The sequence below is a fragment of the Nycticebus coucang genome, chromosome 19 (genome assembly GCF_027406575.1).
Source record: "Nycticebus coucang isolate mNycCou1 chromosome 19, mNycCou1.pri, whole genome shotgun sequence".
Lineage (NCBI taxonomy): Eukaryota > Metazoa > Chordata > Mammalia > Primates > Lorisidae > Nycticebus > Nycticebus coucang.
Window position 1 is genome coordinate 53439497 of NC_069798.1, and position 23085 is coordinate 53462581.

Consider the following 23085-nt stretch of genomic DNA (forward strand, 5'->3'; position numbering starts at 1 on the left):
TGGAACACACTAGCTATGTGATCTTGGCATGTTACCAAACCTCTCTGAGCCTCAGTTTCTGGATTCTTGACATGGCAGTCTTCATCATATCCTTAGGGGAATGGAATAGAGATTGAATGAGATCACTTGTGCAAATTTCCTACTATGATAGCCAGCACATAGCAGGTGAATACCAAGTGTTAGATGATGTCATCACCATCGTCAGTAGTTCTAGAGGTGGTATGAACTGGTTCTCACCACCGAAGGATGGTTTCAAATCCCCCAGGGTTCCCCCCCTTTGCCACTTTCTGTCCCAGGACTGGCTCCCAAGCAATGTGGATTCATAAAGAGGGAGGGCTTTATAGTCAGAAGGACTTTACCTTGAGAAAGTCCTTATCCTCCTTTAACATCATTTTCTTCAGCTATAAAGTGAGAATAATTACGTCTTCCTCATAGGAGCGGAGCAAAGATTCCATAATGTATATATAAAAGCACCTGGCATGAAACACGTGCTCTGGACTCATGTCTGTCTCAGCACATTCCGCGGAGGCGTACCTACTCATTGGACCCGTGGGCCTTTCCCTCTTCTGCCTCCCCATCTTTGTTCAACCCACTTGTCTCTGCAGGCCTTGCCCTCTCTTACCATCTCCATCTGTTTGACAGCCCATGTATCTTTCTAGCTTCTGTTCCACCTGAGAGGTCTTGTGACACCTTCTAGGACACAGTGACTTTTCACACCACCCAACTCATAAAGTATTTATCTTTTGTGGGGAAATAAGAGGTGGAAACCCAGAGGTCCTCAAGATCCTTCTTCTGTGACCACTGTTAGACTGATTAGAAACCAAAATGTTGGCAATGGCATACAGAACATTCAAGAGTTCTTTCTGTCCAAAGAGCAGCTTCCCAGTAGACGCTCTCCGAGCTCCCTGCATTATGATCTCGGTAGTATCTGTTGAGAATGATCACTTGGCCTCCCAAAAGTCAACTTCCGGATTCAGGAGTGTCTCATAAGAGAAAGTGGCCAATTGGTTCATTCATAAATTAAGGAGCACCAGGACTTCTACCATAGCACAGGGACAGGCTGGAGGTCCATTGGACACATCAGCTTATATTCATCTGAGCAGCTGGAATTTCATTTCCCTATGGGCCTGGCTCCAGCTTCTTCTCCATCCAAGCAGTACAAAACAAATGGGTTTATTCCTCTCCAGTTCTGAGCAGTGCTCCTAGAGGATACGAACCTTATCACATCCTATAGGCCCATCACAACCTGACCTCAACCTTTGGGTTCTTCTTTTCTGACAGTCCCCTCACACCTCTTGCTATTTCCCAAGCCCACCTGCTTCTCATCTTCCATCTGCCTGCAATGTGGTTTCCTTTTTTTTTATGGATAGTGTCTTGCTCTGTCGCCTGGGCTAGAGTACAGTAGTGTCATCATAACTCACTGCAACCTCAAATTCCTGGGCTCCATTTATCCTGCCTCAGCCCCCCAATAGTGACGACTACAGGTATAATCCACCATGCCCAGCTAATTTTTCTTTTCTTTCTTTCTTTCATTTTTTTTTTTTCTTTTTTTTTTGTAGAGATAGGGTCTTGCTCTTGCTCAGGCTGGTCTTGAACTCCTGACCTCAAATGATCCTGCTGTCTCAATGGAATGTGATTTTTTAATTCCTTTACCTAATAAATCCTACTCATGCTTTAAAATCCATCTCAAATTCCCCCTTGAAAAACTCAGCTAACCTCTTCCAGGAATGGAGATTGAATGAGAGAGAGTTCAGCTAAACTCCCAGATAGAGTTTGCTGCCCAGTTTTCTCATTCATCCTTGGTGTTGAGCCTTTCACATAGTGTGTCCATTCACATAGTGTGTCACATCCTTCTCCCCCACAAAACTATAAGCATTATGAGGTCAAGGATGGAAAACCCCTGAGGCTGCCAGCATGGTGTCTGATAACTAACACATTTTATTTAATAAATTAATGAAAGGTAACAAAGTAAGTGAATAAGTGAAAGAATGAACAATGATGTTTCTAGCAAAAGACAACATCCACCCATTCTTCCCATCCAAGTGGTACCCAGAAATAGTCTTGATAGGTATGATTCACTGAGGGACTACACAGGGTAACAGAGTCATGTTTGCAAAAGGTAGCCCTTTCATGGGGGCCGGAGAAAGGAGTTAAGTACCTATGTGCAAAATAACAACTCCCAGCATTAAATCTAAGGGATTTTTCCTTTCTGTACTTCTTGTTTTCGCTCTTCTATATTCTTGAACAGAGCTGATTTCTGATAAATTTGGTAAATGATATTTTGTAAAAAAAAAAAAAAGTTCTAATTATTTTTTAATTTATGAATAGCTGTGATCCCAAGCCTGAAAAATCCCTCACCCAGTAACAGCACCTGCTCTTGGAAGCATTACCACCAAAATTATTCCCCTGGTAATGATTCAGCAGTTCATTTTCACCTATAGGCCTGGCACAGGTAATAAGGATGCCTGTTGGCCTGTTTATTTCTGGCTAATTTGGTCCCTTGGCATCATGTGACCTTCAGTGACCTATATGCAATAGAAATCATTGGGCTAGCACGTTCTTCACAGAGGTGTACTAAGCATAAGTAACATATCAATTTTTAAATCCAGGCACAGTGAATCGTCGTCATACGTCCGAGGGAAGCCTATAATACTGTTTGATAAAAGGAACTGAAGAGATTCTTCATGTTTGCCTTTCTCCGTAGGAAAATGCCTCACCTGAGTATACCCTTTTCTGGGCATTCTGTACCAGGACATTTATGGGGTCAGAGAAAGACACTAAAAATGTGGCCACACTGTTTAGCTCATATTTACTAACTCCTTAATACAAGCCAGAGTCCAAAGGATTTCACATGCTTTGTTTAATCTTCCTCCAACTCCTGGTATTTTTGTTTTTTGTGTTTTTTTTTTTTTTGAAACAGAGTCTTAGTCTGTCGCCTTCGGTGGAGTGCCGTGGCATTACAGCTCACAGCAACCTCCAGCTCTTAGGCTTAGGCGATTCTCTTGCCTCAGCCTCCGGAGTAGCTGGGACTACAGGCACTCACCACAACACCCGGCTACTTTTTGTTGCAGTCTGGCCGGGGCCGGGTTTGAACCCACCACCCTCAGTATACTGGCCTGTGCCCTACTCACTGAGCCACAGGCATTGCCCTCCTGGTGGGTTTTTATCCTGGTTCTGCAGATGAGAAGCCTGAAACACAGAGAAGCTGATAACTTACCCAAGGTCATGTGGCTCGTAGATGTCAGAGTAAGCTTTTTCTTTTAGTTGTCACAATAACTGTACATATTTATGAATGCGTAATGATGCTTTGATGCATACAACGTATAGTGATCAGATCAAGGTAATTAGCATATCTATCATCTTAAACATTGATCATTCCTTTGTATTGGAAACATTCAATATTTTCTCTTCTAGCAATTTGAAACTGTATAGTATATTACTGTTAATTAGAGTCATCCTATAGTGCTACAGGCCACATGATTTCTTCCTCCGATCTACCTGGGCTTTTGTAACTTTAACAAATTTCTCTTCATTCCCCACCCCTTCTCCGTCCATTTCCAGCCTCTAGTATCCTCTGTTCCACTTTTTGCTTCTAGGAGATCAACTTTTTTGCTTTTGCATATGAATGAGAACATGCATATCTAACTTTCTGTGCCTGGTTTATTTCACTTAACACAATGTCCTCTCATTACAGTCATGTTGCTAAGAATGACAGGATTTCTCTCTTTTTTATAGCAAATGGTACCCCATTGTGTGTGTGTGTGTTTTCTTTATTCATCTGTTGTTGAACACTTGAGTTGATTCCATATTTTGGCTATTGTGAGTAGTACTGCAATAAACATGGAGTTGTAGATATCTCTTCAATATACTGATTTCCTTTCCTTTGGATATATGCCTGAAGGATCATATGGTATATGGTAGTTCTATTCATAGGTTTTGAGGAATCTCCATACTGTTTCCCATAATACCTGTAATAGTTAACATTCCCACCAACGATGTATAAGATTTCCTTTTTCTTCCACATCCTTGCCATCATTTTCTATTTTTATTTTTTATTATTAGTTTTTTTTTTGTTTTTTGTCTTTTTGATAATAGCTAAAATAAGTTTTTGAAGTCAAGCCTGCCTGGCTCCAGAGACTGAAAGTGTAACCACTACCCTAGAATGACTCTCTGGACACATTCTCCAAATTTAGTGGTTCTCAGCCTGTGGGTAGAGACTCCATTGGACTGTATTAAAGGCTCACAGCATTAGGAAGGTTGAGAACCACGGCCCTAATTTATGGTCCAAGCAGACTTTTTTCAAAAGGTGGAATTTCTAGATAGCTCTCATAAGATCCTACTCCCTTTGGCATTTTACACCATACTTATGTAATCTTCTCTTTTAAATGGAGAAAAAGAAATAGTAATTTTCCAAAAACTGTGGTTTAAGTATTCACCATATTCAAGAATGCAAGCCTTTTCTGAAAATTTTTAAATAATAAAATAAAAGACCACATGAGGAAAAAAAGATTATTTGTGTCCTCCTGACCACATTCTTAGATGTTGATGTAAATATCTTTAGTGGGTGGAAAGTCACCCCTTTGTCATTGGAAACAGGAGCATCCTGTGTGCTGCTGTCCGTACCAGTATCTCACAAGGCAACTCATCTGGTCCTCAGCATATAGCAAGTGTGTCATCTATGTGAGACAGAGAGAAAAGAAGACTGGGTTCATGTTCTGAGGAAGCTTACAGCACAGGAGCTCACCCCTTTGAGGTGCACCCAGACAGACTATAATATTAGGTCCACAAAAGCCCATCGGGCAAGAAGACCAAGAAAGTAAGAAAATCTCAATTTGTTTTATTGGAAAAGGCTTTCGAAGTCCAATTTCTACCCTTCAGCTCCTTTCATTAGTGCTTCCTGACCAGTATTGGGAGGACCAAGCCAAGGGTAAAGTCAGGGTGGAAAGGCCATAAGCCAAAAGCAGTCCTTAGAGCTAAGGGAACACCGGCTTTCTCTGAGAACTCTCAGCGGCTGCCTCTCTTACTTTGCTCTTGGGTTCCTTCAAAAGGGACTCCTGTGCATTCACAGTGGAGTGAATGCATAGCACACTTAGTTCCACCCAGAAAGCCTGGCCCCAAAACTGGATCCAGAAACTGGGCACGGGCAAGTTAAAACAGAGGTATCTGCTCCAGGCCCTGTCAAGTCAGGTAGCAAGTACGCTGTCCACCAGCTGGGCCCTGGGGAGCCAGGCGCTGGGGTGAGGACAGGGAGGAAGCCAGACCCTCTCCACTCACGGGTCACCTCCAGACTTTGCTAGGCATTACTCACCTTTTAGAAATCGACGAAATAGGTTGTGGGCACAGGAAGCAAATAGGGGAAACATTCTCAAAAATTCCAAGGAGATTTTAAGTGCCCCCAAGGCAAGAAGGCGCAGCCCAGCCCAGCCTGTTTGGGGCCTAGCGGGTTAGTGGGGTTAGAGGGGTAGGCGGGCCTCAGTGATAAGGGGAGAAACCTGTAAACCTTTGCGTTCCTAAAACCACTCTCCCTGCGTCTCTGGGAAGCACCCAGCTGTTGTTTATCCTCCAGAGCAGCAAGCCGGTTATTTATCTCCTCATCCTTGATGTTATAAAGTAAAGAATGGTCTATTAAACTAAGTTTGGGCGTCTATCTTCTCACAGCCGCCTCCTGGCCCTGCACTCTCCGCGGGGAAGGCCGCGGGCGTGGGCTGCAGCCTCCCAGCCTCGTCCCCTCCCTCCGTCCCCTCCCCTCTTCCCTCCCTCTCCCGCACCTCCTCCCCTCGGTTATTTGGGAGATTAGAGTTCATTAATTAAATCCTGTGCTTACATCGAACTGTAACATTATTCCAATCACATTTATCTTGCAGGCGGCAGAGGAGATGGCAGCCTCGCTGGAAACGCGCGGGGGAGCCTGAGCCGGCGGCCGGAGACGCACGACACCGCGCGCTCCCTCGCCAGCCGCGCCGCCGCGCAGCCCCTCCATCTTCCTGCTCCGCTGCTGCCCTGCTCGCCCCTGCCTCGGGGGTCCCCGCGGCTTCCTGGCCCGGGTCCCCTCCTCCGCCCGCCACTCGCGCTCACGCGCGCGCGGACACACTCGCACTCGCACTCGCACACGCCCGCGAGCCGCCGGCCGCTGGATGGATCGATTTCCCCGCTTTCCCTGATCCCAGCCCGGGATGAGAAATTGCAAAATGGCCCGGGTCGCCAGTGTGCTGGGACTGGTCATGCTCAGCGTCGCCCTGCTGATTTTATCGCTCATCAGTTACGTGTCCCTGAAGAAGGAGAACATCTTCACCACTCCCAAGTACGCCAGCCCGGGGGCGCCCCGCGTGTACACGTTCCACGCGGGATTCCGGTGAGTGCGGGCCTGTCAGCGCGCCCTCGGGGGTCCCGCTTAGGCTGTGTTGCGGGAGGCGGCGGGGGGCGTTTTGGCTTCTCCAGACACTTTGGGGGAAAGCACTGCGTAGTCCTTCCACTCCTCTCTCTGCTTCTCGCTTCTTCCTCCCCTTTAATTTTAACCCAAAGCCTACACAAGCCATTATCCTAATCGATGCGATTGCATTTCTGGCATTCTTCTCGGATTCCCTTCCCCCATTTCCAAAGGGGGGAGGGGGAAAGGATGACAGTGGAGGGGAGGGCAGCGTGTGCGTTTGGGAGGGGGCGGCGAACTGAGGGGTGGACGGGCGGGAGGTGAGCGCCCTCCCGGTGCCCTGTCCGCAGACTGCCCGGCCCGGGCTCTGGGCGGTGCGGGGCAATTTTATGGCGCAGGCGCCGGACTCGGGTCGCACCCTCTCCTCCCCCACACACTCCCCATCAGAAGATGCGCTGGTGTATTCTCGGGAAGACCCTGGGGGGTTCTCCTTCGACCCCGGTTCTCGCTGCCACCCCCGCCTTTCCGGGATGTCAGTACCTCCCCCGCCCCCTGCGAGAATCGAGCCTCCTCTGGGCCGCCTGCCTCGCCCAGGGAGCTGTCCCCACGCGCGGGCCCGACCAGGAAGGCTCCGGGCGCAGCTTGTCGCAGCCCATCTCGAGCCCCGCCCCTACCTGTGACCCAGGAATCTCTCCCAGCAGGGCCTGCCGACCGGCAGGTGGCACCTACAAACTGCTACCTGTGGTCCAAGCCCGGCCAGGGATGTGGGAGCTGGAGAAGCCCCACTGGGCTGCAGAGAGGAGCTGGCTGGCGGCCTCCGGGGGTGCCCATTCAAGGGGCAGGCGGGGAGTGAAATCGGACCTAGGCTCGGGAAGGAAGAGGTTAAGGCAGGATCCACCGCCAGCCTTCCCCGGGGTCTCCGGTTTCCTCTGCCCTTTCTCCAAAAATCAATTCCCTCAGGCCGTAGGGAGTCGTGGGTCCAGCTGCTGGCTACGCGGCCGTTGTCCGCGGTGCTGACTCCAGATCCTCCCCGCGGAGCAGGCGCCCGGTGCGCCCGGCTCCCGCCCTGCTCTCCGCATGACGGCCATTTTATGGGTTCTCCCGCACCGGGAGGATGGACAATGGAGATGGGTTTCCCTAACTCCCCTTATTTCTCCGGGCGAGTGTGGGAGCAGAGAGCGGATCCGATGAGAGGGGGCTCGGAGCGGAGTGCAACCCGCGCACGTGTCGCCTGCCCCTCGGCCCGCCGGCTGGACTCTAATGGCTCCCTCGGCTCCCTGCTGCTGAAGCCAGCATGTTTGTCTGTTCCCATGCTCCTCTCCAGGTCACAGTTTGCGCTGAAGTTTCTAGACCCATCATTTGTGCCCATTACGAATTCTCTCACCCAGGAACTCCAAGAGAAACCTTCTAAGTGGACATTTAATCGGACAGCGTTTTTACATCAAAGGTAGGATAGGAGGGAAAAACCCAAAAGGTGCTTTTGAATTGTGGAGCTAAAAAAAAAAAAGAAAGAAAGAAAGAAAGAAAAAGGAAAAAAAGAACGCACAAAAATTCAAAACAACAAAAATTTGCATACCCCTCCCTCACCAGCAGGTGTATGCGAATTGTTTTCTTGGCTTGACTGCACAAAGCATAGATGAGGGACCCTCTCATCTATATATAGTGCCCTCTCCTAAGAAGGAAACATCAAGAAGACCAGTGTGAATAGAAAAAAAGTATTTTCAGTATCTTCCCTAACTTGGGGTTGGTTGAGCACCATGATTAAAAGTTAACAAGTCTGCTTATACTGCCAAAGCCATCTATTAAGAAAAGAAAGAAAGGTTAGTTGCAAAAAGACGACCCAATGCATTCTCATTCCCTCACTAAAAAAAAGGAAAAGAAAAAAAAATGGTATTGTTTTACTGGAACATAGAGAAAATACCATAACTGATCTCCACCAAATTACGAGTAAAAATGTTGGCTCAAATATATGTAAATGTTTAAGTATGGTTTTGTTTGGGGTTTGCCTATTTGTTTTCATTAAGCCTTTACAGTTTTTAACTTACTGTAAAGCTACCTAACTTCATTCTTACTAGTCGTATGTAGAACCTTTATTTTATACATGTTTTGTTTTGTTTTGTTTTTCAGGTGGGGCAGGAAGGGTAAGATTGGTTCAGATTGATTTTTTTTTTCCTACCCAGGGATTCTGGTCTCCTCTTAACAAACCTCAGAGTAGGCTTCTCCTTACTCCTTCCTTCTTAGTGAGATTATTATGCTGCTAAATGGGATGTGAGCCATCTAGTGTATTCATTAGAGGTGTGAATACTTATTCTACAAACCACTCTATTGAGGGAGTTGCGATTTCATCATAGCATTTCTAGTTGTTGCTGTCTCATTCTCTCTCTTTTTATTTTAATCTACTTACTGGGACAATTAAAACAAATTCAGAAGATATCCCAGTAATGAGAAAATATATTGTTTACTGGAAAAGTTGACATATACTCATATGATTATGATTAAAATGTTTAAAACACTTAGGTTAATTAGAAATTACTTTACGAAAATCGATCTATTCTAAAACCTTAGAATTACTTTCAAAAATTTGGGGAAGATTTTAATCCAATATTACTTTTATAAAACAACCCAGAAAATTTTCATGGGTAGAACAATCTTTATCGTTACCCAAAACATGTTTCCAGCTTAGCAAAAATGGTCTTCCCATGCTAGGTCATGTGACCCAAATGACTAGTTAGAAGAATATATCCTCAAAACTCCCCTCATTTCAATCCATTCATTATGTAATATTTAATTAATTTTTACCAGTATCATTTTAAACTTGCCTCACCTTTTTAACAGCTCATAACAATACTGATAACTTTGGAAGTTTTGAATTGAAGATTTCAGTTTATGTTACTCTGTACTTTGAAGAATGAAGTAGTTTTTTAAAAATAAAACTCTAAGCAAAGTTATGATTTGCAAAGTATTTCATTTTCTTCCTGCTATTCAAAAGAAACAAGAGAGTCTATGTGATTGTTTAATACTGGAGACTCCAGCACCAAAGTAACATGTTACTGGTTTCTCTTGAATATTTTAAATAGCTGAGACTTTAAGAGAAGACACTTAATTTAACTTAAAGCTCAATATGGAAGCAACTTGAAATTATTTCCAAGTATCACTCTTGCTTTATGTTCTGAATTGTTATAATATATATAGAGATATATATAGATTTTCAGGATTTCCAATAGCCTCATTTTCTAACGTCTAGATTTCTTCTACAAAATTGTGTTTCTATATAATCAAGTAGAAAAATATTCTTGTTCCATAATTCAAAAGACCTTAATGAGGTTATCATCTTATTTCTATTAAATATTCAACTATACTCACTGCTATTACCATCTACATATTTTAATAATAGATGGTGCTATACTGACTCATATCTATTTGGTTCTTATTGGACACAAGTGGTGTTTGATATTCTTTGAACACTGCAGCCCAATAGCAAACAAGTAGACCCTAGTTACAAACTCCAGGCCACTGATGTTTGTGCATTAATGTGCGCTCTTTCAGGCCTGGATAAATTGTGTGAATTGTAAACTGTGTCTTATACAATTTGGCCTATGCCTCCTGCCTGATCAAATACATTCTTCACATAGAGCAGAAAACCAAGGAATGGCAACTAACACTGTAGTTGCATTTGTAAGCTTCAAAGAATTACATTCAGAGCTTGATGGAAAGATTAAAACATGTTTGCAAATTCGGATGCAGTCCTCCCTTCAAAAACCACACTTATAAATGTGCAATTTTTCTTGGATTCAATGTGCCTAAGGTTTTTGTCTGAATGAAAGGGCAGCCTAAGCCATTAGATGGAAAATCAGTTCTTTGGAATGGAATGCATTTAATGAATTTCTTTTTATTTTAGGCAAGAAATTCTTCAGCATGTCGATGTAATAAAAAATTTTTCTTTGACCAAGAATAGTGTTCGGATTGGACAACTGATGCACTATGATTATTCCAGCCATAAATATGTTTTCTCTATTAGCAATAACTTCCGATCGCTCCTTCCAGACGTGTCACCCATTGTGAATAAGCATTATAATATTTGTGCTGTGGTTGGAAATAGTGGGATCCTGACAGGGAGCCAGTGTGGACAAGAAATAGATAAGTCAGATTTTGTTTTCCGTTGCAATTTTGCCCCTACGGATGCTTTCCAAAGAGATGTTGGAAGGAAAACCAACCTTACCACCTTCAACCCCAGCATCCTGGAAAAATATTACAACAATCTTTTGACCATTCAGGACCGAAACAACTTTTTCCTCAGTTTAAAAAAGCTTGATGGGGTCATTCTTTGGATCCCTGCATTTTTCTTCCACACTTCAGCAACTGTTACCAGAACATTAGTTGACTTTTTTGTTGAACACAGAGGTCAGTTAAAGGTTCAATTGGCTTGGCCTGGAAATATAATGCAGCATGTCAACAGGTGTGTATATTTTATTGCATTTTACTCTTACCCCACCAGATGGCAAATCAATATTGTAATCTCTTGGGGGAGGGAGCCATCCAATTAGTTAGTTGCTGTGGTTAGTTTAGTACTTTAGGGCAAACTGTTATCTTTTGTAATGAATGAATGAATCATTCTAGGTAAGAAGTTCAGTCTACCCCCAGCTGGTAACCAAGTGCCAAATGGAGGGATTGGTGTTTCATCAATTTCCCCTCTCTATTCCCTGCCCTCCCTTAGTAGTAAGCCTAAGAGCACTCATGGAAATCACCACAAATCAAGAATTTTCTTTCTTTTTTTTTTTTTTTAACCCATCATTTACTTATTTGCAGTTTTTGGCCCGGGCTGGGCTTGAACCCACCACCTCTGGCATATGGGGCCAGCACCCTACTCCTTTGAGCCACAGGTGCTGCCCACAAATCAAGAATTTTCTTTCAACGAATAGTTATGTTCCAATAGAGCCAGTGATTAAATCAGACAAACCAAGTGGTTCTTTAAAGAAGATGCAGTTGGCTTACCTTTTCCCCTTTTATTTAATAATTAGGTGTTTCATAGATGTCCAAGATTAGCAAACCACTTAAATAACAGATTGTACCATCTGCCTTTATAATTTGAGATTTGAATAGATATACAAAAGATATACAAAGATATACAAAAACAGTTCTATGTGCTTGTTGTTATCCCTTGTGATTTGATAGATTGACCAGAGAAGCAATATTTTGGTCTTGTCTGGTGATTTTCAACTCTGGCTATACATTAGAATCACTTGGAGAACTTTAAACAATGCTTTTTCATAGGCTCTACCTCAAGGGATCCTGATGCAATTTTATCTGATGGGGAGGGAAGTGGGGACCAGGTACGCAGTATGTTTTAGTCACTCCACAGATGATTCCAATATGCAGTCAGACTTGGGAGCCACTAATCCAGGGTATTTTATAAAGCAATATTAATTGCAAGTTTTTTTTCCCCTTTAAATCATTTGAAAAAAAATTGCCTCAACTCTGGTTTCCCCTGTGTAAATAGCCCCAGTATCTTAACATAGCCACAGACATTGTCAAGAGTTGGAGTGGGTTCTGGGAGACCTGGTAAGCAGGCAATGCTAAAGACTATTATTCCATAATAGGTGATTCCCATCCTGTGGCCTCCTCTGAATTTAAGATCTGTTTAGTTGACCTCCAGTAGGAGGAGGTCAACAGGTGTGGAGGTCTTTAGTTGACCTCCAGTAGGAGGAGGAATCATAGTCTAATAAATTGGAATGTGTCTCAGTGGTCGAAGAGTACCATAATGTACCATCCAAACTGGAACTTTTTCTTTGAGAAAAAGGAGATGCTATGAATAATTACAGCAGGGATAACAGCCATAAACTGGGACTTCCCGGGACACATGGTCACCATTTGAAGAGGTGATGTAGGCCAACTCCTAAGTTTAAAGCAGCAAGAATTTATTTATCCAAAGACAAGGCCCAGAATGGGCAGAACCGGACTTAGAAGCCAGGTCTCTGCCAGGCTGTCCACTGGTCTTTTGACCTCATCTTTTTGCTCCCATCCTGTTCAATTTAAGTTCAGCTGTACCAAAAGGATTGTCAGAGTCAATCTGACTCCTGAGAACATTGAAACCAAGACTGAACTTTTGAATTTCAACTGGAAGGGGAAAGGTTTGCCTTTGTGTGTGCTTAGAAACTTCTGTAAACTGGCCTGTGTGGTCCACCTGCCACCAAAGGCCCATATTGTTTCCCAGCCATCAGGCTTGAGCCAAATACATGGGTTCAGTGAAAACTGGAAGGAAAGACAGCCCATAGAAACCTGATTCGTGAACAGTTTAATTGTCTGCATGGCCAATGGTACATACACCCCCCACACTCACTGAGAAGTCTCAAATATTTAACAGTGTGAGTAGGAAGGTCTCAGAATATTATCTAAATTTGAAACGAACAATAACCATAATTCAGCATTTTTTTTAAATTCAGAAAGTGTATAAATACATGTCTTAGGTCCTAGCATGCTGAAGATGGGCTTTGCAACCCCTAGTTAAAAGACTAAGAAGCATGGTGGTGCCTGTGGCTCAAAGGAGTAAGGTACCAGCCCCATATGGCAGAGCTGGTGGGTTCAAACCCAGCCCCAGCCAAAAACTGCAAAAAAAAAAAAAAAAAAATGACAAAGAAGCAGGGAATACAGTTTTTTACAAGAGGGTGGTGAAAAATAAGGCCCCCTAATCTTTCCAAACCCAGAAAGAAGGATTTATTTCTGGGTTTCGGAAGGGCCATAACAAAGGAGGTCCCCTTAGGTTCAACAACCTCCTGCACCATATCCAAGGGCCCTTTATGGAGGAGAGGCAGAGTCATTCTCATCAGAGGCCTGCTGTTGTGTCACCACTGAGGCAGAGCCACCACTCTGTAGGAAGACCTAGAGGCAGGGCCAGCTTCAAATGTGGCCACCAGGGTGGCTGCAGGAGAATTCATGCTCAGAAGGGCCCAACACTTGGTTTAATAATACCTTGCTGTCACGCTCTTGAAATTTTCAATAATTTTTGAACGAAGTCCACATTTTTATTTCACACTGGGCCTTACCAATTATGGAGCCAGTCATATCCAGAAGTGGGTTTTTTTGTGTGTGGTTAAAAGATAATTCAAAGCATGTATTGTTTAAGTCATCATGGACAAGTCTACCCCCCACCCCACCCCCAGCCAGTCATATTGTCCCAGCTGATCGAAACCTTCCACACTGCCTCCGAACCCACATGTACTTATTGTTCCGCAGGTACTGGAAAAACAAACATTTGTCACCCAAACGGCTGAGCACAGGTATTCTCATGTACACCCTGGCATCAGCTATATGTGAAGAGATCCACTTGTATGGATTTTGGCCTTTTGGATTTGACCCCAACACAAGAGAAGATCTTCCATACCATTATTATGACAAAAAAGGAACCAAATTTACCACCAAGTGGCAGGAGTCCCACCAGCTCCCTGCTGAGTTTCAGCTGCTGTACCGAATGCATGGGGAAGGGCTCACCAAGCTGACTCTGTCACACTGTGCCTAAGAACTCTGAATGGAAAGTGCCAAATGGCCGTTTAAAAAGTGCCCCAAATCAAATTGAATAGTCTTCAGAATAGAACCCTAGAGAATGTCTTATAAGGATTGTCTGCCACTTAGAAGGAGTGATGTCTTTTCCCTCTTTTTTGCACTACTCTTTTAAGAGTTTTAGCAGATTTTTAGCAGGATGGATGCGTTAAAGCCACATGATGGAAACTTGATTGATAAAGGGAATGTTGCATTTGGAACTTTGCTGCTAACGAAATGGTTTGAAGTATTTTCGTGTTTGCATTTTAATAATAAACTGCCTCCAATTTTTATGAGGACTAGAGCTATAGTTTCTGCAGCTCTGCTCAGACACAGTCCTTGTAATCAGAGGCCTCTGGCCAATTGAGGCAGCATCTCAGTTTTGCCAGTGGGATTAGACTCTTCAAAATGGAAACAAAAAACTGGTTTGCATATCTCACCTCTCTGTCTCTCTCTTTCTCTCTCTCCTATCCTCTCTCCCTCTCCCCGCACCCATTGCCCTCCCTACAACAGTGGAGTTTAATAATTTGCTAGGAAACCTCTTGAATTAGCTTGCTTATATGTATTGCATTTGTACTTGATGTGTTTAAGGCTCTGGGTAACTTTGATATTTCATGACCAACCATGTAAATCATGATGGGTTCACTCCTGATAACTTTTATAAGAAATGCCTCTGAAGAAGTCCTCCCCAGAACATACAGTCCTTCTGCTGCAGGGCAGGCTCTCTTTCGTGAGAGGAGCACAATACAGTGCATCTTCCAAGATCACGAAGAAAGCCGAATGGCATTATTGTATCTCTTGGCATAGGTGCTGTTATGGCGAATCGCAGCACTTGTGGCCGTATCTTCAAGGACATTCCAGCCTAGGTTTGGTGCCTCCCACAATCTCAACCCAAGCACTAGGCTGGGCGTTTTCTCAGAATATACATGCAAGGTGTTAACTTAAGATCCTGGAGCACACAAAGGAAAAAGAAACAGTATTTTTAGATATCCTGCATACCCTGAAGTGTCATAGCCATGTTACCCATTCAGAGCCTCTGAGAACCAGGACAGCTAAGGTGGAGGAGAAGCTTTGAGGCTGGCCATGCCAGGCCCCCATGTGAATGGTGCTGAGTGGGGTCACTGGTCTACCACGACAAATTAGAACTATTTGTTCTCTTCAAGATAGGTCTAGACACTGGACATTCCCTCTTTATTGAAGTCAGATCTATATGCCTACAGATTAAGCATGTCAAAAGAATTCATTGTGCAGTTGCAGGATTTGGTACTAAATAGCCTTCGAATTTGAGATTGTATAGACCTGCCATGAAGAAATTAGTTGGCCATTCTCGTTTTCATGATTTCATCCTTAGAAGTAGAAATCACATCATTTCCATCCCTGGCTTTTTACTGAGCAGCACTTTGTTCTTCCAGTTCAGCCCAAAGTCTGGCCAAGTTGACTTTAAATTTTAATAAGAGTTTCTTTCTTCTTTCTAAATGCAAGTCAAGCACATTTGTTATACAGTGGACTGGAGTAGTTCGTTCTTTTCCAGAAATCTCATCTAGATTGCTTGGAATGTAACAAATACTGTTTTTAAAAAAAAATTTTTTTATTATATTTCAGTGATCAGCTCACTGCTCCTCCTTGACAAGGTACCATCATGCCCCAAATTAAACCAAATACAATAAGGAAAGACACAGTCCTGCTCACGTTCTGCCTGTTTTTAAAGCTGTCTTCTTCTTTTCAGAATGCTGTGTAATTAGAGCAGCTTACAAAGATCCAGATATTAACTAATGAAAGAAAAAAACATTCCTGTTCACATGTGTTACCTGTTGTGACACACTTTACACCATATGAATGGCATTCATGCAAACAGAGGAGAAGAAACAGAAAAAAATGTTTCGAAACGGGAAACACTAAAACAGCTCTATACTCGAAATATTATAAAGGGGGGTATTAAAAACATTTTTTTAATACAATAGTATAATTTGATGGGCATCAAAACCACACTGTGTCTGTTCCCTGCCACTGTAAAGAGAACACTGCTGCCACTCACGTCTGTGAGATTGATAACTGACAGAAGTGTTTAGTTGGCTGTTCTTCAGCAGTTAGTTCATTTGGTTACAGCTAAGTGATATTAATGCCAGAATTACACGGGCCAGATTCTGACTCTGGAGTTTTAATCCCACTGTGCCCATTTGTTTTAACTAAATATAAATGCACAGACACTTTGAACTGGGAAGGTTAAAAGAGCAAAAGACCAGAATTACTAAAAACAGATAAGTGTTTTATGGTAGACTATTTAAATTTTATCTCATCAGAACGCCAAGATTTCTGATTTGTTTTTTAAGTTCAGGAAGGTTTGGAAAATCTCACTGCACTCTTGGCTCCATCTTAAACTTAAGAGTGGGAGGACTTTTCCACCCCCATCACCATGTCATCTGTCACTTTAATAAGAACTCACAACGGTGAGGAAAAGGACTTGTCTCTAGAAGGGCTCAGAGATCAGGCTTATCCCTGCCTATGGGAAATGATCCCCAAACATCACCTTTCCCTTTTCAAGAAAAGCAGCTTCTAGCTGATTTCTTTTTATTTTTAAAGACTGTTTCATAGATTAAGCACTTTCAGATCAAGGGAGTTGTGGGTCCCAAGTGTCCTGATTAGAAAGGCTCTCCTACGGCTCCCAGGTTTGTGTAGTCAAGTGCAGTGAACTGGGCAGACAGGACCGTTGGGTCTTCCCTCCTGATTTAGCTACGGATACATGCCCCTGGCTTTTGCATTGACCTCGCTTTGTTGATTCCTAGACTAATTACATCCTTGTGTCAGAACTTTCTCCTTTTTGGGATACTCACAGCAGAGTCAACCTTCAGCTACTGGAATAAATTTCACCAGAAAGCCCTTAAGGCTGTCTACATTTGACACCAACACAAATGATCAATTAAGTTGCAGAGGAAGAAGAAAACTCCACAGACATTTGGCAATCTGCTTAATGCTAGACCTCGGTTTTCATCAGCTGTTGTGAGTGTCATATGCAGACGTGTAGATCCAAGGGAGACAGAACAAAAAGGTAGTATCTCACCCTCACCAAAAATTCTTTCCAGTATTTGATTATTAAAATGTCTGTGGTTCCTCTGCCTTGTGTCTGTGTCTTAAGTGTCCTTGGCTATTGTAAAAGTGCTGTGTGTTTAGTAGTGTTCTGTGCCTAGCCGTGCTGACCGTAACTGCTGTACCATCTGTCTGTGACCTTACTATCAGGCACCTGACCATGGGACTGCCAGCAAGGACCTACAGGGGAAGACCTCCTACCCCCAGGGTCCTTGTGTCCAGGCCATCAGTTTTCCAAGACTGTGAGTGCCAAGACAAGCCTAATCTTAGTAGGGAGGCCAAGGAATAGAGGAACATTTCTTCTGACTTGAGGCAAGGCAGTAATTATTAGACATAGATAACAAAGTGGTATTGACCTGAGGTCAAAGAAAGCAGAGACTCATTGTAGAATGCTAGTCCCCTGGAATTGGAAGAGGCTTTGAGCTTCTCCAGTCCTGATTCTTGACTTCACAAATGAGAAAATGGAGAAGCAGGCTAAGTGATTTACCCAAGACCGTAGGTAATTAGTGGAGAAATTATGTCTCCTTCCCTAATACTTTTTAGCCTTATCAGCATCTAATAAAGATGGGCTCACAGGGAAAGTAATTTCGGCCTGGGATCTGCAAGACACTTGATAAGTTAGGAAGGATATAAGGGAAGAAAAAAGAGTCTCCCTCCCCACACCAAAGAAGACAGAAGATGCTTACATCAGTATACAGCAGTTCACTAGTAATCACCTACATTTTCCCCTGAGATGGGGGAGAAAAAAAAAACAACCCTTGGTAAATCATGTTTTGGTAAATAACAATTCAGTACTGATGGTTCACAGTTGACAGCTGGAATCTTATCCAATAATCTATTCATCTTAATAAACCCTTGTTTGAGTAATATGTATGCATAATTTAGAAGCTGGAGGCTGAAAATGGTTATGTACTTCTCCATATGTATAATTTTCACCAGCAGTCCCTTGAGTTCAGAAATGCCTTCCATATTATCAGTAATTTCAACAGCAGACTCTAGCTTACTGTGTTCAGTTCAACATGCTAAGAAGGTATACAAATCTGTAATGAATAACTTTGGTGGATCTTCACATGCAAAATGACAAATTCAGCAATTTTCTGTTTAACTCTGGACCTTTAGATTTGGTCCCCCCCCCCCAATAATTGTTTGAATGTACTAGTCAAAAGTTTCTGTTTAAGCCTCTACTGCTCCCTGAGTATGTGGAACTGGCCTTCTGCTTACAATGAGTGTCTGGGCTATGTGTCCAAAGAGCCCAGATGGAGCCATCCAGGCACTGGAGACTGAGGGCGCTTTCCCCAGCTGACTGACCTGGCTGATCTCTGTGGTCCAATTCATCAAGGCCACTAATGAGTTGATATCAAGCTACCAAAATGACTCATTATGCCTCTCTCGCTCTCCAATTGCTTTCTCACAGAAATAGGACATTTGAAATGGGAAACATTTTAGAATGCCATTAATGTATGATGCAGTATTTCTGAATATTTATTTTTATTGTGATGACTTTATGATTGAAGACGTGTTTAAATAGATGTTTCTATCTTCAGTGAAGTGCATTCTCTTGTTGTCAATGACAGTGGAATCACAGTGAGGAACCTGTCACAGATTAACTCTGATTTTAGATTCCAGTGGAGTTCTGGGGTGAGGGTCTGGATTATGTGCTGATTCTCCAGCAGACAAAGCTGCATGAAATTAAGGAACTCTTCAAAATATAATTCTTGCTCCTCACTCCAGACCTTTGACTCATCTTGTCCTGGGATGAAGTGAAGTTTACAGAGATACCCAGATGATTCTGATATGTTCAGCATTTGGAATCCAATAATAATTCAGAGCAGAGTCATATGTACCGGTTTGAACAAAGCGGCTAAATGCTTGTCCCTCCTCATGCAGTTAGTGCCAGAAGTTCCTTGGAGTTATCATGATACAGGGAAATAGAGGCACAATCTTAGTGATGGGACCACTCGACTGTGGGGGCTGAATTGACCAGTCTCTGATTTGTAGTAGAGAATAACTGGCCAATTTAGCCTGAAGACAAAGTGAGGAGCACAGCTTTAATGAGCTTCACCCCAAAGCCAGCTCTTTACATTCCACTCTATATTTTACACCAAGAGACAAATCTCAGGTCATTCATCTTTATAAATGGATAGATTGAAAAAGAGAGAAGTTAAAAGATTCATTTAGCTTCAATTTGGAAGTCACTTCTAGAGCTTAAAATACTTCTCAAGGGGTCTGATTTCACAATCTCCAGGTAATGCCCCAAATGCAAAGGTCTTCAGGCTAAAGTGAAACAAATCAAAAAAGGAAATTCAAGAGGCTGAAATTCTAAGACCAACCCAGTCTAAGAGAAGTGGCCAGTTACCACTATCGTGCCTTGTGGGATAAGGGGCCACCATCCTAAGGAAGTTTTGGCCAGACTTATGTCTATGTGCACATGTGAATCCTTGATGCATCAGAGCTACTAAGGGGCTCATTTGATTTCCCTTCTGATTTAGAGACAGTTTTAGCTTTTTGGTGGGCTGATAAATGTTTAACAGCCAGCTCTGGGAGACAGAGGCCCTGATTTGTAGTACCTACCAATTTCCATGGTACTAACAATTTAGTACTAGCCAATTTCAAACTGCTAACTTATTAAACTCTGCCAGCTGGAAATATAACAGTGTGTTTTCGACAGCCAGTAAGAGTGGGTCCCTGTACAATATGAGCTGGCTGTAGCACAACACTGCCTGGAAGTGTTCTGAGTCAGTGAGTACCAAATAGGAGAGGCCAGCAGTGGCTTTGAGGGACTCCTAAAGACCCTCTTCTCCCAGGAGGGTATTTCCACACTGGTCAGTTGGAATGTTTTAGTAAAAGAGGAAATTATTGGTCTCTTTAGTCCTAAGGTCCTATCCATGTGACCCTTAGGAACCTTTCAACAGACTCCTCAGTACCTTGGAAGAGTACCAGCCCTGGTTTCTGTAATTTCAAAGGGTGACTTTGATTTACGACTGGTTATAACCATGTTTGGCTGATCTTTTGATTTTTTTTTTTTTTATCTTATAGTTGATCCCATGTTTCCTCTGTAGTTTTCCTGTCTACTTGCTCCTCATCCTTCTGACACAGCAAAAAATCCACAGGCATCTGTAAAACAGTGCCTGCAAAGTCAGAGTGGAGAACAAGATGCCTATTACATTGACCTGGCCCCGCTGGGGAGGCTCCATGGTTCAGAGGTTTCTACTGCCCCAGGGGACACCCAGCCAAACTCACGGCCAGTGCTTGAGTATGCACTTTGCTGGGGCTCCTTTGCCCTCAGAAAAGTTTCTAATAGTCAAGAAACACCACTGAATAGAACTATCTCTGGGGAACTTCAGTGGCTGACTAAGCAAACTTTTTGAAGCAAGGCATCATGTGATGCTTTGTCCTTAGCTAAGCTAGAGTAAGGCTGGCCCCTGAAAAAAAAAATTTTACCAAGAAACATCTGACCACTTCAGCCCTCTGGCACTGAGCAGTGGAGAAACTGTCCTTCCTCACCACTGCCACTTGCTGGCAGTGAGAGCCCATCATACTGGGTGTTGTGAAATCAGATACCCTGGTAATTCACAGAACAAGCTCTGTTTGCAAATTGAAAGTTTTTATGGTTGGAAGTTTTAGGTGAATTTAATTAAATCCTTTGGAAGGCAATGCTGGGGAGAAAATGTTTTTAATTCCTGGGACATAGCAAGTAGCCATAAGTTTTTATTCTGAACATACCATAAAACAAAATTAAATTGCAAAGGACCAAATCTACTCTCCTTACTATAGGAAAGTATCCTACAAGGTCTTTAAGGCATTTCAAGATTGCAAATGCTTGAAACTCAAGTTGGACATTTTCTAAACTGTGTTTAAAAGACTAGGTTATACCTATTTTCTGTTCTTTTTAACAGTCATTGAAATGAGCTGGTTTCTCTAGACTGAGCAAGCTATGTTTTGCTTTAAATGAGTCAGATAGACATTCATATGTTTTTCTGTGTTCCCAAGAAACCACATGTTGTTATCCTGGGCACAAAGTGTGCCTTCATCCTCTGGTTCTTTTTCTGGCACCAAAGAGACAAGTCCATTGCTATAAGCACAAAGAACATGACCAGCAGGCCGCACTTTATTATGGACAAATTCACAGCAAAAATAGCCTTGAGGAACCAGCCACTCCTGTAACATTTTTAGCTAGTGAAGTGGGGAAGAAAAATTGGCAGACAGTGGGAGAGAGGGTTGGTAAACATGTAGAGGTGGAATAGAATCATTGAAGCCTTTGCAGAAAGGAAGGGGGAGGCTTTTCTCTGAAATATGAAATCTAGACCATTTTCCAGGACTGAGAAAGAACACATTAGAAACACTCTTTAACCACATTTCAAGATCCAGATCTGAGCCCACAGTAGGCAGCAAAGCCTCCTTACAGCCCAGAGCCTGGGAGGGGGTTGTTGACACACCGAGATCCAATCACCAAGCATCAGTTGTTAGCACTGTAATTCTCCTAGGACACAGGACAAACACATTGTAATATCCCTGTGCAGTATCATTTACGCACAAGAGACAGACACCTAAATCCACAGCAGAACTTCACAAATCTGGACGTTATCTCAGGTCCAGATTCTAGATCAGCATCTCCCACGTGGAGATGAGACAGCTGAGGTTCAGAAAGTTGGAGTCACTTATCCACCCAGCCGGCTAACTGGAATTGGAATCTGGGTCTCCCAACCACTGATTCTGCAATCCTACCCCAAGCTGCCTCCACTTGTGACGATCCACTGCGAAATCATAAATTAGAAGTCAAGGCAAAATACTGTTTGTGATATCTCCTCTCATTGAACCCACTTTGGTTTCACTATTGTCTTTTAGCCTCATTTTAAAGAACGGTATATCTGTATAGAAAGAGGAACAGAGGTCTTGATAGAGGACTGATGGAATTAGGGTCAAAAGGTAGAAGAACAATGAATGTAAGTTATTAAAGAAACAAGCAAGAAGCACATGTCAGGGAAAATAAATGCTTCTTATATTGTTAGCACCACGATGCCTGCCCTCCCCTTACACACACATATTTGATGCGTTTGTTCTGGAAAATGCCATTTCATACTGAGAGGCTAGTACTGAACTCTTTTCACTTTTCCCCAACTACACCAGAAGTTCTCTTGCTCCTTGGAAGAAGCCACTGCCCTTGTGAAGCAGACTTACCTCTCCTGGGAGAGGCAGCCTCGCCTGCCCTTGGAAACGAGCTGCCAGACTGTGCAATCTACAGAGACCCAAGGACAGCCAGCACTGCTAGACTGAAAAACTTGTAAATATCTTCTGCCTCCTGGGCGAATAGGGACGATCACCTTTCACAGAGGCAATCGTGTGTATATTGTAACTGTGGTTTGTGAAGAAAATGCAATGGTTTGCTTCAACAGCCTCCCAAGCGTACCTGTTCAGTGTGAATGTGCCTGCCTCATTGCCTCACACGCCAAACAGCACTGAATACGTTGTTTTTAAATAAACTGTTTTGTCGTGCAGTGGAAAACATGGCTGGTTGTCTCTGTCCTACGAGGAAGACACACACACACACACACACACACACACGCTCTTTATCCAGTGAAGAGATTAAGTGCATCTCCTTTTTTCATTCTCAGTGTTTTGAGGTCTTCTTTTAGAAGAGCTGTAGGACTCCAGAAAAGTTGGGCATGGCCATGTACAGTGCACCCAAAGCAGAGTTTTTCCATAGTCTTTTAAAAGCTTGCTAATCACGCACCAGGCCTTAACATTATCAATAATAAATACACTTGAGTGTTGCAATTACACACGTAGGGTAATGGAGAGATGCCGAGGGACTGGGTCCGTGCTGAGCAGTTAGTGAGTCAAACTGTGAGCTCAGCTGACCCCCCCCACCCCCCGTCCCACCCTCCTTCCCCTGCTCTTTCACCCCATCCCAGTCTCTCTGGGCCACCTCCTCCTGGAGGCCTCCCTGACCGCCTCTGTCAGCCTCTATCCCTTTCCCTGTGCCGTGTCTCTTTATAACATTTTCTCTCATCACTTGAAATAATACTTTGTTTAGTCATCGTTTATCTCTGTCTCCCTTATACCTTCAACAAAGCAGGGAACGTTGCCCGTCGTGTTCACAC

General features: G+C 43.3%; 1 protein-coding gene across 2 annotated transcripts; it reads left to right on the forward strand.

Annotated features, from left to right (window-relative positions):
• Nucleotides 1-5551: 5551 nt before the first annotated feature.
• Nucleotides 5552-22478, forward strand: ST8SIA3 (ST8 alpha-N-acetyl-neuraminide alpha-2,8-sialyltransferase 3). Of its 2 annotated transcripts, XM_053571365.1 has the most exons (5): nucleotides 5552-5610; nucleotides 5865-6352; nucleotides 7692-7814; nucleotides 10266-10823; nucleotides 13598-22478. In XM_053571365.1, the coding sequence occupies exons 2-5, from the start codon at nucleotides 6174-6176 to the stop codon at nucleotides 13878-13880; spliced, it is 1143 nt and encodes a 380-aa protein (XP_053427340.1). In that variant the 5' UTR covers nucleotides 5552-5610; nucleotides 5865-6173; the 3' UTR covers nucleotides 13881-22478. The 2 variants fall into 2 exon arrangements, with proteins under 2 accessions (XP_053427340.1, XP_053427339.1); XM_053571364.1 differs by lacking the exon at nucleotides 5552-5610 and having other exon boundaries at nucleotides 5820-6352.
• Nucleotides 22479-23085: the final 607 nt, after the last annotated feature.